The sequence below is a fragment of the Rhamphochromis sp. 'chilingali' genome, assembly GCF_963969265.1.
Source record: "Rhamphochromis sp. 'chilingali' genome assembly, chromosome: 12".
Classification (NCBI taxonomy): Eukaryota; Metazoa; Chordata; class Actinopteri; order Cichliformes; family Cichlidae; genus Rhamphochromis; species Rhamphochromis sp. 'chilingali'.
Window position 1 is genome coordinate 31,924,371 of NC_137939.1, and position 14,370 is coordinate 31,938,740.

The window sequence follows — 14,370 nt, forward strand, 5'->3', positions numbered from 1 at the left end:
CTTTCTAGGAAATGTTGTGAGTGTGTTATTTCCATTCCAGGACTGTATCACAATCTTTAGTTGCCTTCAGTCACCCATCTAACAGCAGCTCTAACAACTCTATTCTGAGACACAATAGCTCACAGGAATTACACCTGACGCTTTTCCTTCCAATATGTCTTTTTGAATAAAACATACTGAGCACAACCATAAAATAATAGTACTTTTTACACACTGCAGTCACACACCGCTGACTGAGGAACAAAATTGGACTCTTACATACAAAAAAATGTGCACATTTATTTTTTTTTTCACCATTATGGGGTCATAACAGAACCGAAGGGGGAATAATATGCTGAGATTGACTTGTCACATGTGGATATATCTTTACTTCTGCAGTTTCCATTTAAGTAGATAAATAAGGGATAATAGGTTTTGTGATCATTCTCAGTGGAGGTACCATATAGCAGAACTAAATAAATCAGAATGGATTGATTTTATGTTGTTTACTCTTTTGGATTTCATTTCCTCAGTCTCTTTGTTTATTATTTTTACAGATTTATTGATGATGTTTGGCTTTCACTTCTGGTGGTTATATGCTGCTAAAACTTGGCATTATCATCCAAAGGCAATTCAAAACAAGTATTTATTTAAGAAAAAAAAATAAAGGAAAATTGCATATATACATTTGCTCCGGTTGCAATGAACATTCTCAGTATGAGCCATGCGTTCCACCTCATCATCATACTTCATGTTAACATTTCCCACCACTTGTCTAAAATTGGACACCCTGGTGAGTGTGAGCCAGCCTACAACCGGCCCTCCCCTCCTCCCTCAGCCAAGTAACCCACTGGACAAATATAAACCTTTGTGTGAGTCTACAATCAAAAGACAGTGATTATTCTCATTTTAAAGGTGAAGGGGAAGTACGGCTCTTTCTAGATGGTGGTTGCCATGGATTTCTCTCAAAAGGTTTTGGTATAATGGCACATCCCACTTCTGATGTCAGCGCTCGAGGAAGGGGAGGAAGAAGGATTCGAGAGAGAAAGCGAGAGTCGAGGGAAAAGGAAAGGGAAGGAGGGAACGAGGGAGGGAGGGCGAGAGGAGGGGAGGCAGCCTGTTGCTCATGATTATCAAATAGCGTTCTCGTACTCCACAAGCCCAGTGCCTTTGCATAGATGGACCAGAGTTGAAGGAGGTAGCAGCAGTGCCTGAAAATACACTTCACATTTTCCCTCATGTACATTCTTCTCATCGCCTTCAGGCTTCTTCAGCAAACTAACAGCTGCAGAGGAACTGATTTGAGAGCGCAGTGAGTATGGATTTTTTTGTTTACATGTTTTTAAACTTAATGCTTGTTGTATAGAAAAAAACAAACAATACTCCTTAGTTGTAAGTGACACTTTGGGAGTTTTTCTCATTCGTGCGTTCAGTGTTTAAATTCCAAATCATGTATGTAAATAGCTGCTTCCTCAGGCTTGATATTATAACTGTGTGCGCCATGTGCCTACCTGTTAGTGTTTTCGTAGGTCACACTGATGTGCTGTCAGTATTTCTTTTAAAGTAACTTGAAGGGTGCATCAGCAGTGTCAGTTGTAATCAGACTGAGCTAATTAATGGTTTCCTGTGAGGTCCACTTTTCATTGAACGAGGAATTATCTGTCTCGAACAGATGACCGAGACTTGCATGCCCGATGTGCTGCATGTACGCCATGGTAACAAGGGTGCAGCAGCATGACACTGTATGATGTGTAAACATTTACTGAGACAGGGTTCGATGCAGAGACAGATTTTGTCTGGCATGCTCTCTGAGGAGGGACATATATTTGATATATATATACATTATCTTTGCAGTGTCCTTTGAAATGAAAAACACTTTTCAAAATCTAATTTTAAACTGAAAATTGATGCAAGGGAAACTTTTGAACGTGGGAACAACTTCAAGTCCTCAAACAGCGTATCACAGCTTATGTTTCTGTCAGTGAACCCATATGAGATCAGTTCAAACACAGCACATGGTTTCATTCTGAAGATGATTTTAGATAATGGCCCATAATGTGATTAGAGTCCGCAATGCAAATCCCTCTTTGGAGACCTTGGAGCAGTGATATATGATATGTAATCCATCATCCTCTCTCCCTCCACCAGGTAATTGTGACTCTAATGAGATGAACTAATGACTTTTCCTATTCTAATAACTAATAGTGGCTCTCTGATTCTACTCCACAAAAAAGATCCATAAAGTAATTATAGTATGCTTCTCAGGTGCTTTTATGTTTAAGGTGCTTGAGAGACATCTCCTGATCTGCTGTTTCCCTGAGCACCAGTGGGTACCCAAAGAAATCTGCAGCCAGGGCTCGGACTCAATACAAATTGGGCGATGGATGTGCTTTGAAAGTGTAAGTAAGAAAAAGTCCTCGTCTTTCCTTCTGAAGTCTTTTATCTGCACAGACTTGGATGTGAATTTAGTCCATCTTCTAAAACCCTTGGCTCTTTCATGTTCTGATTTGACCGTTTAGGTTTTTAACCAGTTCAAGCTGTGGTAAAATGTAAAAATACAACTAACTTAACCAACACACAGATGTGGTGTCCTTTGACAAGAAAGCTTTTATTTTCTACACTCAGCACTGACCATCAAGTGTCTAATTTCCCACTTAAAGGACAACTGTTAGTTTACAGTCCATTTATACCATCTCATCAGCTTATTTTAAGTTGAGTTGAGTTCTTCTTTTTTCCTTGCTGAGCTTTTAAGCAACTGGTGCGAGCACCTTCTGTCACTTCAGCCTGCAGGGACTTGCGCTGCGCCCTAGTGCAGAGGTCTTTTGAAACACTCTGTCCAAAGTGACAGACAGTCGGGTCTTCTCTGCAGTGAGGTTGTGATGCCTGCACACATGCTCGCTGTCTTTTATCTGCTGCTTGTGAAAAACACATTATTTACACAGCCCTGAAAGATTAGGTGGTCGGATGATTGCAGCTCGACAGGAAAAGGGCAGCAAGAGATGAAAAGTGAGTATCGGTTAATGCACGCAAACGATGCAGAGAACTTAATGTTATGCAATCTTTATATAATCAAGTTAGATGAGCACTCGCAAATGGTGAGAGTGTGCAATCATCCACTCAGGAAAATTCCTGAGATGAAAAAGAAAAACACATGCTGTCGTTATACATCGGATGTGAGTGATGGGTGTAATGTTGAGGTGTTTTGTGTGCTGACTAAATATTGTGTGTCACAGTTTGTCAGGGATCAGAGGACGGGAAGTGCTGAGGCATGATATGGAGCAGTGAGGTAGAAGCCTAGAGAGTCGGTGGGCCGGCTCAGATCGTGTCTGGGGAATAGAGCCCTTTAAAAAGGAAGGACGGGCAGAGGACAGATTGGAAAATAAACTGTGGACAGAAAATGACAGAGGTGTGATGCTTCTCATTTGCTCTTTGTTACACGACATTTTATTCCAAGCGAGACATGAAGAAGTACTTGAATTGCATTTCAATAATTGACTTTTAAGCTTTTAAAACGACATTTTTATAAAATGAAAGGTGGTTTATTTTACAGATACATTTCATTCTGTTGCTGCTTTTCACTCCAGTTGAATTGAACAGTGAACAGGATGAAAAAGAGTAGCCATTAGTGCTGAGATAGCTCATTACTGAAACATATTATCTGCACAGAATACTTCTGTACCTCAGAAGTAGAGAGCAGCGCACTGTGGTGGACCACAGACAGAGTTGGGGAGACATTTATTGCCCTGGAGCTATACTGTAGCTTCTTCCAGGGTTCTCGGCATGCATTAATACCACCCACATCCAACAAAAAAGAAACACTTTTGTTTACAACTATTCCTGCTTGAATTACTGTAAGGAAAGGTCTTCGGGGTAGGATTGCTTCTGGCATGCCTGACTGTTTCAGTGTTTAACCAGATTTCAGAGAGAGAGAGAGAGAGACAGTTGGGTCTTGGCAGCTCTTGCGGTCCATTTCTGGAAACACCATCCTCTTATAGTCCATTAGAGAACAGTGAGCTGTTAAGGGAATAGGAGCAGAAGTGGTTGTTGGGGAGAACAAAAGGAACATTGTGTGGTTTAAATGGTCATTAAGCCTGAGAGGACATGACTGACATGACTTCATTGTCAGGTGACATGCGCTTTTCTGGAACATCTCTATAGAGAGCATTTATTTTACAGCACGTTATTGCTTTAAATATGGTTGAGGGGCTACATGCAAGAAAATAAGACCGAACTCTACACTTTGAACAGCTGCCACTGGAAAGCTTAGAGGTTTCGATTTTCATCAGAAACACTGACAAAAATCCGATACTCATCAAATTACCATGTGTCTGTATTTCACAGAATGAGTCAAGCTGAATTGCAAATCTTTGATTCAGAGACAGATTGGTAAAATCTGTCTTACACAGCACTTCCAGCAATATGGAGATATGCAGCAATAAATAGTCATCGCTAAGTAAACTATTTGTATCTCTTTGCGGGCACAAACACATAGACACTCTTCAGATGTTCATTTTTACTATTAAATTTGAATATGAACCACCCATACTGAACAAAATTCTTTAACACATGCCTCTGCAGGCAGGTAAAAAGAAAATAACAGACAGATCTCAACAGTTACAACACATTTCCTTATTTTTAAAAGCTTATAATTTTTTTAAATTGCTCTTTGATCTTGTGGTCATGATCACTAGTGGGCTCTTTAAAATGATCTCAGTCAATATTGGTGGTATTAAAAGTCTCCAAAGATTCTTGAGGAGGGAACCATGGGAAATGCATGCACAATACTGTCAGGCAACTGAGACTCACAACCCAGTGACTCACCAGGCAATCTGGAGAACATGCCCTGTGGCTTAGCTGTGATAACGCTGGCACAGAAAGAGGCCAGACCTCAGCCGATCTGGTGGGGAGAACAGCCTTCGCTGTCTTTGCAGCGTTTCATCTCTCCTTCTCCTTCTAGACTTTATCCCCCAGAGGAAACATCAGAGGCGCAACATTGCACGGAAAGGAAAACAAAACAAAACAAGAGTTTAAAAAAATGCTCCTGTGACTGCGGAGATGGAAAAGCACAATCGGTTTAAAGGCAAAGTGAGAAATCAAACAGCCTCAAGGGGTTAAGTGTGATTTAATCTAGTAGGAGAGTGGTGTAGGCTTGTGCACATCCACACCGGCGATGCATTGTAGGCGTATTGATAACCTCCACCGCATGGAGGGAGAGTGTGAGAAGAATCAAAAAGGAGGGATTTTGCCTTTTTTGAAAATTTATTTTCATTCTTGTGTTTGGCTTTTGTTTAATGGTACTACTGTTTATTTTGCAGGCAGCGTTTATATTTAAGAAAAGTGGGAAGCGATTGAATGTGAATCTGCTGATGGCCTGCATGATTTCCCTGACTGCACTGGGGTTTTGTTATGATCTGACCTCAGGGGCATTCCACATGTGACGAGTCCAATAAAGCCAAAAATCTATATTATCAGGAAGTTAATGCAACAAGGCAGAGCACTGGAGGGAAAAGCTTCGGGCGGGTTTGCTCTGATTTCAGGGGTGAAAGATGGTGCTGACTGTAATCAGTGGCTCACACAGGCTGACAATGCAGGTGCCTAATAACCATTCAGTTGACACATTCACATCCCCATTTTAGAATCCTTACTCAGAATTTGGCCAAGCAGCAATCCAGGCACTGACATTTTAATTTCTAACTGGCTAACCTGCCTCCCCCTAAATCACTGTAATTGATTAAATTAGTTTGGACAGAGGCCACAAGGCCGTCACTGCACTGGTGATAAAGTGGTGATAAAGTGGTAAACATTTTCCAGTTCCTTCTCTTTCTTATTGCAATATAGTGCTGCTCCTCTTCTCGTGCTCGTCTCTTGTTCTGCCGAAGAGTCTTTGGTAAATGTGCATAAGCTGGCACTCGGAACAGCCTGCATAACTGTGTGATTGCACGTTAGTACACACACACCTCAACCGACACCTAACTGCGTTTTAAAGCCTCCCGCTCTAAATGTGAGAGGGCCAGAAATAGCACAGACGGATTATTAAGTGTGTTTGAAAACAGCCTCTTCAGTATCTGTAGGATAACAGTTACATCAGTGAATTACTGAGTCAGTACAGCATCACTGGGTGACAAATCTTTATACAAAAATGTGAGGAGTTAAATAGTTGCCCACATAAATGTATACTGTTAAGAGTTTAACATTTAATCATGATCTGTTACCTCAGTCAAAAGAAACTAATGCCTCATTGTTATTTGCCCTCCTTTTCAAATTGAAGTAACAGTACGACTTTGGGGTAAATACATGGAATCAAGTCTTGAAATGGGGACACAGTTAGTCAGGCTCATTCCAAAGTTACATAAATCCACATATTGTCCCCCAAAGCTTAGTTTATTCCACTCAAAACATATGACAAGTTAAACTGTTGTCGTCAAAGCATTGTTTCCCCTTCTTTGTCTCCTCATATTAAGTAAAGTTGAACAGTGCCTCTCTGTCACTCCATAATTAACACAGAAACCTCAGAGTGGTATCAGTTTTGCCATTAAACTGAGGACAAATTCTATTTTAAAACGTATAATACAGTAAATACAATCTCATGTAGCAAAGCAGGGTTGAATTTCTGTTTATGTCCACCAGATATCTTTGCCCCCTAGTGGCCATTCATTGGCTAATACAGCTTACCTCTCCAGCGTTGGGATTTGCATCTTGCGGCTTTATAGCAGGGCGGATTCACCGAGACCAGTGTGTGTGATCGAGCCAGACACTGGAAGGAGATATCTGCAAATATCGTTCAACGACCAGAATACTATTGTTATGTTTGAATGAGTGGAAATAAACAGTATGCAAATTAACCTACAGCAATATGTAAATGTCACCTCAGTTCATTCTCTTGTAAAGTTATGCAATTGACTATACTAAACATTTACCTCAAGGCAGAGCAACAGCAATAAATATTATCATTGTCATCATCATCATACTTTCTTTACTTATTGTTGTTGTAACAATATTCCTTGAGGTTCATGTTTAGTATATTAGATAAGGAAGCAAACAGAAGCAATAATATCAAGTTAAAATAGGTAAATTAGTAAAAAAAGAAAAGAAAAATATTTGCTGTAACATTAAAGTAGTAATAAGGAAAGTAGGAAAACGCTAATAAAATCTAAACTTTTTCCAATGGCGCTGTTCTAAAAGGGACTAGATACTAAACTAGAGTGCACTATGACAAAATAAATGTTGAAAGACATTTTTAAATTAAGGCCTTATAAAACCCAGAAAGACTTTATTTACAAATGCCTACAGCTGCAGATTCCTGTAAACCCTGAGGCACAGTGCTCTGCGGCGCATAGTTAATAAAAGCTACTGCTTCATGACTTCAGTGCGGCTCAAACTTCAGCCTGAGGCTCGAACAAGCAGGAAACACCATCCAAGTGCGGAAACGCGCATATTTTAATCTATTTAATCATCACACGTTTAAAAAGAAGAATATTAAGGTTTTATTACAAGTCAGTGTGACATATTTAATGGAAGTAATGTTAATGAAAACAGTCTTCTAGGATTTCACTAATATGTTTACACATATTAATATTATGCTCGGTGGAGTTTCCCCGCTGTAGCTTTACAATAGCTGAAAAGTGTGTTGGTGGTAATGTTTCACGCAGCTTTCTTGCTTTCATTTCTACAGTGAGTGGGCTGTTCTGCAGGCAGAGATTGTTTACATATCACTCTGCTTTTCTTATAATTTCACGTATCCATTTGAATCATAATGCAAACAGTCCGAGTGCCTCCTGCTGCAGTAAAGTGCATTGTGATGGTATTCATTTAGTAAGAGTGTACTGCTCAGTATGTTGGCAGGTGAATTGAAGTACTTCTAACAGTGATATGATGATTTTAACTGACCTGGACACCATGACTTTTTTGTCTCAAGCTTCCTTATAATTGAACCTCATAACTTTGTCTGTTGTTTGCATTTTACTCTTTATCAAATAATAATGGACTTTTCTTTCTCTGCGTGTAGTACTAGTCTGTGTAATACTGCTGACTGTACCTTGGTCAGGACTCTGTTGCTAAAGAGATTTTTAAACTTTGCTTTTTAATTAGTTTGGCCGATTGTGTCAAACCTGCACTGGTGCACTAACTTCAGACTCTCTATTGTTTCTGTGAAGGTGACAGTGTGTTGATGGGAGGTTGAGCACAGGGATGTGAGCGGACCGGTAAAGATGACCCTGCTGGCGGGTGACGGCTCTGACTATGACTACAGTGCCCTGAGCTGTGCCTCTGATAACTCCCTCAACCCTCCCCTCCCACAAGAGAAGGAGGCTCACAAGGGAGCCTTCTATAAAAGGGCGCAGCCTGCCCCTGAGCTCAGCACCATCCACGATAACACACTCCTGTCCAGTGCCCGTAAACTCCATGCCATTATCAACGTGGGTGGCCTGCGCTACCAGCTGCCTTGGACCACCTTAGAGGACTTCCCCTTGTCACGTCTGGGCCAGCTGCACCTCTGCAGCAGCTTCGATGAGATTATGCGCATCTGTGATGACTATGATGTCACACACAACGAGTTCTTCTTTGACCGCAGCCCCTGTGCCTTCCGTAACATCCTGACCTTTCTGCGGGCGGGCAAACTGCGGTCCCTCAGGGAGATGTGCGCCCTCTCCTTCAGAGAGGAGCTGCTGTACTGGGGGGTTCCAGAGGAGAGCCTGGAGTGGTGCTGTCGCAGGCGTCTGCTGCAGCGCATGGAGGAGTTTGAAGCCATGGAGAGAGCAGAGGAGGAAGAAGAACTCCTGGAGGATCTGCTGGATTCAGACAGTGGCCACAGGGGACGCGCGGCTGAATCTAGACTCAGTCGGTGCATGGCTAAGCTGAGGGACATGGTGGAGAGGCCTCACTCTGGCCTCCCAGGGAAGATCTTTGCCTGTTTGTCCGTGCTGTTTGTCACCATCACTGCCATCAACTTATCCATCAGCACCATGCCGGCCATGAGGGAGGAGGAGGAGTTGGTAAGTAGAAACGTGGTGTTTGACACAGCACATGAAGATTAAAAATGATATAAAAAAGAAGAGGTTGTAAGGCTACAAAAGCAAAACAAAACGTATGGTTTCTGTGAGGTACAGTTGGGACAACAACAGGTTTTGTCCCAAAGCTTCTGAGGCTCTTACAGCTGATAAATGTGGTTAATATTGTTATGATATCCAATTTTTTCAAAATAGCTGCCCAGAAGACTCAATTTCCAGTGTCTAAAATTAAAGAACTGCTTAGCTATGGTTAAATTAATAATTAACCAATTATCTAAATGAAGACAGAAGAAGCAGAAAAGTAACTTGTGCCTAAATATAGTTCATTTTTGAAGTATTTGTATTAATAAGGAAAAAATGAGAATATCACAAACTTTGCAAATCGAGTCATTTCATTCTAAATTTGACAAACATTTCAAATATAAGAATTCATTTTGAAACCAATATAGTTAAAACAGTTCACCAAAACTTGTACTCTGTTTTAATTTCATTTCTATTTATATATTTTTAATTCATTTTAATGTATTTGTCATTAAAACTGCTTTGCACAGCCACAATACATAAAGAGATGCCACCATACTGACAATGAATATGTGAACCCAGCAGGTTTATGTCGTTTTTTCTATCCATTCTTTTTAAACTGATGTATCCAAAGGGAAAAAAAGAGGTTATGTGCTTTACAAAAACCCCTCAGCCATTAAAGAAAATGCTAATAATGTCACGTCATTTTAAAACCTCATTCCAGTAAGAGAAGGAAGGCTGCTGAGAGAGCCACAATTTTTCCCCCAGATTAGAATAAATGTTTGAAGACGTCTCAGGCTGCTTTCATGAAATGCTTCCATTATTATGTCTGACTTCAATCACAAACATAATTAGCACCCCAGCCTTTTTAGTCAAATCAAAGGAAAATTGAATATCTGAGCCACACACGTAATCTTCTCGCAGAGTAAAGTGCAAACAGGTTGTGAATTAATTAATTGATTTGTTGTGAAAGCTTTTGTGAAAATTAAAAAAGCAGGCTTTTGATAGAAGTGCAGATTGACTGCAAACTCTTTGATTTCCACTGTGGGGGAAAAAAGTTTGTGTTGTTTTTTTCTTTCTTTCTGTTTTAAGTTGTTCAGATAATCAAGTGCAGATAGAGTAATTGTGGGAAATGGGTGGAGTGCAAAACGTTCGCTCCTGTACAGTGAGACATTAGCTCAGGAGTGAGGGAACTCCAGGCCTCGAGGGCCGGTGTCCTGCAGGTTTTAGATGTGTCCTTGATCCAGCACAGCTGATTCAAATGGTTAAATTACCTCCTCAACATGTCCTGAAGTTCTCCAGAGGCCTGGTAATGAACTAATCAAGTGATTGAGGTGTGTTGAGCCAGGGTGAGATCTAAAACCTGCAGGACACCGGCCCTCGAGGCCTGGAGTTGGCCACCCCTGCATTAGCTGCAGATGAGTTAAACATCACCTCTGTCACACTGTTAAACCAATAACTGCCTAAGAAAACGGGGGAGGGGAAAAAAAGAAAAACAAAATTGAAAAAGGAAATGAAAAGCTGCTTGTTGTCTGATTTAGTCACTGATATATTCATCTGACACCCTTGCACTGTATTCTCACTTGAGAGTCTGAATTCATTTGTTTTTAAAATAAAGTGCCAATGATCTCATTCTAACAGCTCCTCAACAAGACGACAAAGCCTTGCATTAAAAGTACACAAGTGTTTCAGGTTATCTGGAGTTTTCAGGTGGTCAGGCCACTTCCTCCTCTGTGGGAGTATGTTTCATAATAATGATACTATTCCCTGATATGGACTGCATTCAGCGGCTATTGCAGTATGTGCTTTTAAATGCTTTGAACCATATTTCAACCACGCACTGAATCATGAAGAAAAATACACTGCTTCTGGAAGTGTGGCGGTATCGTTTTAGACGCTTTGACCTAAGATTTACTGCCTAATGACATTACTTTTTCCCCCATAACCAAAACTGGTGGTTTGATCTGTAATGAGCAATTATTTTTATTTTTTCATTGTCTTGGCTGCCGTGCTGAGGGCTGCAGAGTCCTACCACTGTTTAGCGTTTGAATTTCACACTGAGGTGGCTCCCTCTAGTGATTCGACCTCATCTACATGCTGGTGACCACATTTTGTTTCTTTCCTAAACAGGGGACCTGTTCCCAGATGTGCTATAATATCTTCATTGTGGAGACTGTGTGTGTAGCCTGGTTCTCCCTGGAGTTCACCCTGCGCTTCATCCAAGATCGCAGCAAGCTGACCTTCCTCAGACAGCCCCTGAACCTGATTGATGTGGTAGCAATCCTGCCGTACTACATTACACTAGTGGTGGACAGCACTTCCAAAGGAGAGAAGAGGCTGGGCTCAGGCAACACCTACTTGGACAAAGTGGGCTTGGTGCTGCGTGTGCTGAGGGCCCTGCGTATCCTCTACGTGATGCGGTTAGCTCGCCATTCCCTGGGCCTGCAAACTCTAGGCCTGACAGCACGCCGCTGCACACGGGAGTTTGGACTGCTACTCCTTTTCCTGTGTGTGGCGATCGCACTATACTCCCCCCTGCTGTACTTGATTGAGAATGAAATGGCCACCACACAGGAATTCACAAGCATCCCTGCTACCTACTGGTGGGCTGTCATCACCATGACAACAGTGGGCTATGGGGATATGGTGCCAAGGAGCATCCCGGGTCAGGTGGTGGCTCTGAGCAGCATCCTAAGTGGCATCCTCCTCATGGCCTTTCCCGTCACCTCCATCTTCCACACATTCTCACGCTCCTACGTGGAGCTGAAGCAGGAGCAGCAGAGGCTCCTGCAGAGGAGGACACACTTTCTACTGCGGAGCCGCATGGCCGGGCTAGGCAGCAACCTGTCCTTAGAGAGCGACATGCTCTTTCCTATTGGGTCGTCTGACATGAGAGAAATGGATGACTGAGACTGCAGGACAACTGAGGACATGAGAGAGTGGGTCTAGAATAGAAACCAAGGATGAAGGAGGTAACGCATGGGATTGAATGTGTAACTAAGACAGGAAGAGAGGCTGACATTCGATGGATTGGCTGGTTGAAAGGGGCGTCAAAAAGTGAGACACAGAAGAGACAGAGATTATTTTTTCTTCCCAAAAAATGCAGCTTGATTTGTAGCAGTGTACACTTAAAGAAAATGATGAAGAGATGAGAGAGAAAATAAGAACAGCAAAAAAGGATCTCTTTATTAAGCGCATATAAGAGCAAACATAAGTCCAGCTGACAAAAAAGACAAAATACGCATAAACCTCGAGCTTACCGGTGACCTGTAGTGTTAAAACAGTCATATTCTAAAACGTGTTTATGAACAGAAGACATGCCTGAAGAGCACAGTCACAGCTTCACATCATTCAACAACATTGTGATGTTTTTTTTAATCTCTGGTTTCAGTGGATTTGGTGATGTTGTGTGCTCTCGGGACAGTGCCAGTTAACTGAAGATGCTGTTTGCTTTTGTTAAGTCCCAAAGATATAAATTTCTTCCCAACTACAATGTGACCCTTGATCAACTCATTATTTTCTAACTGCTTTGAAAACATTGAAACTTATGTTGGGGTTCCTTAATAATACTGTGGCACAGCCAGCATCTACACATTACTTATGATGTCCTAACTGTCCTTCTTCTACACTTTGGGGTTCATATGCAATTTTTGAACACGTTCTGGAAACAGCATTATTGTGCTTGTAATTACTGCATTTGCTGTGCATAGCTGTTTATAAACTATATCTCACTTTAAATTGGATTTGAGTGGAATCTCTCCTTTTTTCTGTTGATGATTCATTGATGCCTCTTGTTTTAACTTCAACTTTTCACTTTAGAAACAGGGAAAGGAAACTGTTTTACTAAACTGATGCCTAAAGACATCATCCATGGGAACCAGACTCTCTTGGTGAGCTTCTCTTTCCAGACTGTATCAGTTATATTGTTATAAATTTATATTTCATTCTCATCTATTCGGTTACTGATGGTTTACACCAGTGGTTTTCAAACTGTGGGCCATAGGCAGTTTCACTGCAGGTGGCATGTGGACGATTAGGGTAAATATATGCAATGACTGCAGTGAAAATATTGTGATGCTAAATTTATTATTTATTTAGTATTGACTCTCCAATAATACATACAGAAAAAAAACCCAACAATCATATGACCCCCTCTGAGCAAGCACTTTGGCGACAGTGGGAAGGAAAAATTCCCTTTTAACAGGAAGAAACCTCCGGCAGAACCAGGCTCAGGGAGGGGCGGGGCCATCTGCTGCGATCGGTTGGGGTGAGAGAAGGAAGACAGGATAAAGACATGCTGTGTAAGAGAAACATAGATTAATGACAAGTATAATTCAATGCAGAGAGATCTATTGACTCATAGTGTGTGAGAAAGGTGACTGAAGAAGAAATACTCAGTGCATCATGGGAATCCCCCAGCTGTCTACACCTATTGCAGAATAACTATGGGAGGATTCAGGGTCACCTGATCCAGCCCTAACTATATGCTTTAGCAAAAAGAAACGTTTTAAGCCTAATGTTAAAAGTAGAAATAGTGTCTGTCTCCTGAAACCAAACGGGAAGCTGGCTCCACAGAAGAGGGGCCTGAAAACGGAAGGCTCTCCCTCCCATTCTACTTTTAAATACTCTAGGAACAAGTCTGCCATGTCAGAGCGAAATGCTCTAATGGGGGTACTGACATAAATGCAGTGATGAAACGCCAAGAGGCACAAAGCAGTGATGGACTGTCTGAAGTATTCTAATTAAGTATTTGTCTGTTATATTTATGCGCTTCCTTTTCACCTACTTAATACAGTAATACCTTTCTCTGCAAATTATACTTCTTGCTACATTATAGCCGTCTTACAGCTAGATACATTCTTTATTAATATTTTTCATACAAAATCTACAGATTACAAAATAGAAGAGAAAAAAGGCAGGGCAGTAGCTGCACACTAACCAAGGGCTGTATTTGGAACACCTATACATCTGGTGCAGTTCGACAACAGTTTGGTTGGTTGCATTCAATGCACTCGATCGCTAAAGTGGTTCTAATAAGGTGTTTAGTACGTGCATAACATAGGTTTAAGTAAATTTACCTCGACATCACTCATCTAAAATGCTGGCAAAAAGCCATACATGTCATGCATGCAAGTTTTTAAATTGCCAACTCGCTACATGTGCAGGAAAGGAGGAAAATCATAAACGGTTTCCTTCCCTCTCCGTATAAGAAGAAAGATTACAGGATACTTCTGGGACAAGCCAGCATGTTTGCTTGTATGCGTTTTATTTTTTTAATCGTAGGGGCATTGTTAGTACTTGTAGGTAAACTGAAGTACTTCTTTCCTCAGAGTTTAATGTGTAAAGTTGACAGAAGCCTCCAATT

The 14,370-nt window shown here is 41.3% G+C and overlaps 1 protein-coding gene across 2 annotated transcripts; it reads left to right on the plus strand.

Annotated features, from left to right (window-relative positions):
* Positions 1 to 1,154: 1,154 nt before the first annotated feature.
* kcng1 (potassium voltage-gated channel, subfamily G, member 1) lies at positions 1,155 to 12,699 on the plus strand. Of its 2 annotated transcripts, XM_080898726.1 has the most exons (4): positions 1,155 to 1,291; positions 2,245 to 2,378; positions 8,133 to 8,969; positions 11,136 to 12,699. In XM_080898726.1, exons 3-4 carry the CDS (start codon positions 8,187 to 8,189, stop codon positions 11,913 to 11,915), a joined length of 1,563 nt encoding a protein of 520 aa, XP_080754852.1. In that variant the 5' UTR covers positions 1,155 to 1,291; positions 2,245 to 2,378; positions 8,133 to 8,186; the 3' UTR covers positions 11,916 to 12,699. The 2 variants fall into 2 exon arrangements, with proteins under 2 accessions (XP_080754852.1, XP_080754853.1); XM_080898727.1 differs by lacking the exons at positions 1,155 to 1,291; positions 2,245 to 2,378 and adding an exon at positions 3,326 to 3,385.
* Positions 12,700 to 14,370: the final 1,671 nt, after the last annotated feature.